Raw genomic sequence first — 871 nt, 5'->3', positions numbered from 1 at the left:
GCCGCCAAGCCCGCCGCGCCAAGCCCGCCGCCGCCAAGCCCGCAAGCCCCGTCGCCGCCACCGCCAAGCCCTCCTCCGCCGTCCAACCCCGCCCCCTCAGCCCCCCCCATCACCCCACCTCACCCCACCGTCAGCCCGCCCACGCACCGTCCCCCGCGCAGGTTCTACTTCTTCGTCGGCATCGCCATCGTCCGCGACGACTTCTACGCCGAGGCGATCGATGAGGTCGAGGTGCTCAAGAGGTGCCCGAGGTCGTCGCCGGCGCACCCTTCATGGCGGTCGGGTCGTCGGCGCCCGAGTTCTTCACGGTGATTCGCCCCGCTCGTGACCGAGTCGGACGAGGGCGTCGGCGACATCGTCGCCGCGCCGCCGTCTTCAACTCGATGACCATCGTCGGCTTGACTGGCATCTTTGCCGGGCATCTCGACCAGCAGAGGCTCGCCTGCAGCGTACCGTCTGCGCGTACCTGCTCGAAGGCCTACACACCGCACCGCGGCGGTTTGTCGCTCCCCACAACAAAGTGCTACACGGACATCGCGGACGAGAGTGCGGTGCGCCGCTGCGTTACCGCCCCGTGGGTGCCTCCCATTCAAGCACTTGAATGACGCACCGGCTCCCCGGCGGCACAGGGCGTTCGCGCTGTCACTGTCACGTCTCGGCCCGTCCTCGACATCGACCCGACCGCCGTCATCGCCGCTCGAGTCGACCCAGCGTTCGACCCGGCCATGTGTGCGCGAGAAGCCCTACGCGGCGCTCTTCGGGCTCGTCCCCGCATCGAGGACGGGCTCTCAGCTCTCATGAAGGGCGGCGGGCCGTGTCCGGAGGAGGTGCCGGCCGCGGCGCCCTCGCCCCTCCCTCCCCCCACCCCCCC

The 871-nt window shown here is 70.7% G+C and overlaps 1 protein-coding gene across 1 annotated transcript in view; it reads left to right on the top strand.

The window, feature by feature from the left end:
• Positions 1-227: 227 nt before the first annotated feature.
• EMIHUDRAFT_368842 (hypothetical protein) overlaps positions 228-871 on the top strand; it is a gene marked incomplete at its 3' end in the record, with an annotated part of 1,885 nt that continues 1,241 nt past the window's right edge. Inside the window, 5 exon segments of the mRNA XM_005773618.1 lie at positions 228-438; positions 451-452; positions 483-488; positions 520-551; positions 630-827. Of these exon segments, the coding sequence (XP_005773675.1) occupies positions 726-827 (102 nt within the window).

This window comes from Emiliania huxleyi, assembly GCF_000372725.1.
Source record: "Emiliania huxleyi CCMP1516 unplaced genomic scaffold EMIHUscaffold_332, whole genome shotgun sequence".
Lineage (NCBI taxonomy): Eukaryota > Haptophyta > Isochrysidales > Noelaerhabdaceae > Emiliania > Emiliania huxleyi.
This window is presented reverse-complemented; position numbering and strand designations above follow the sequence as displayed.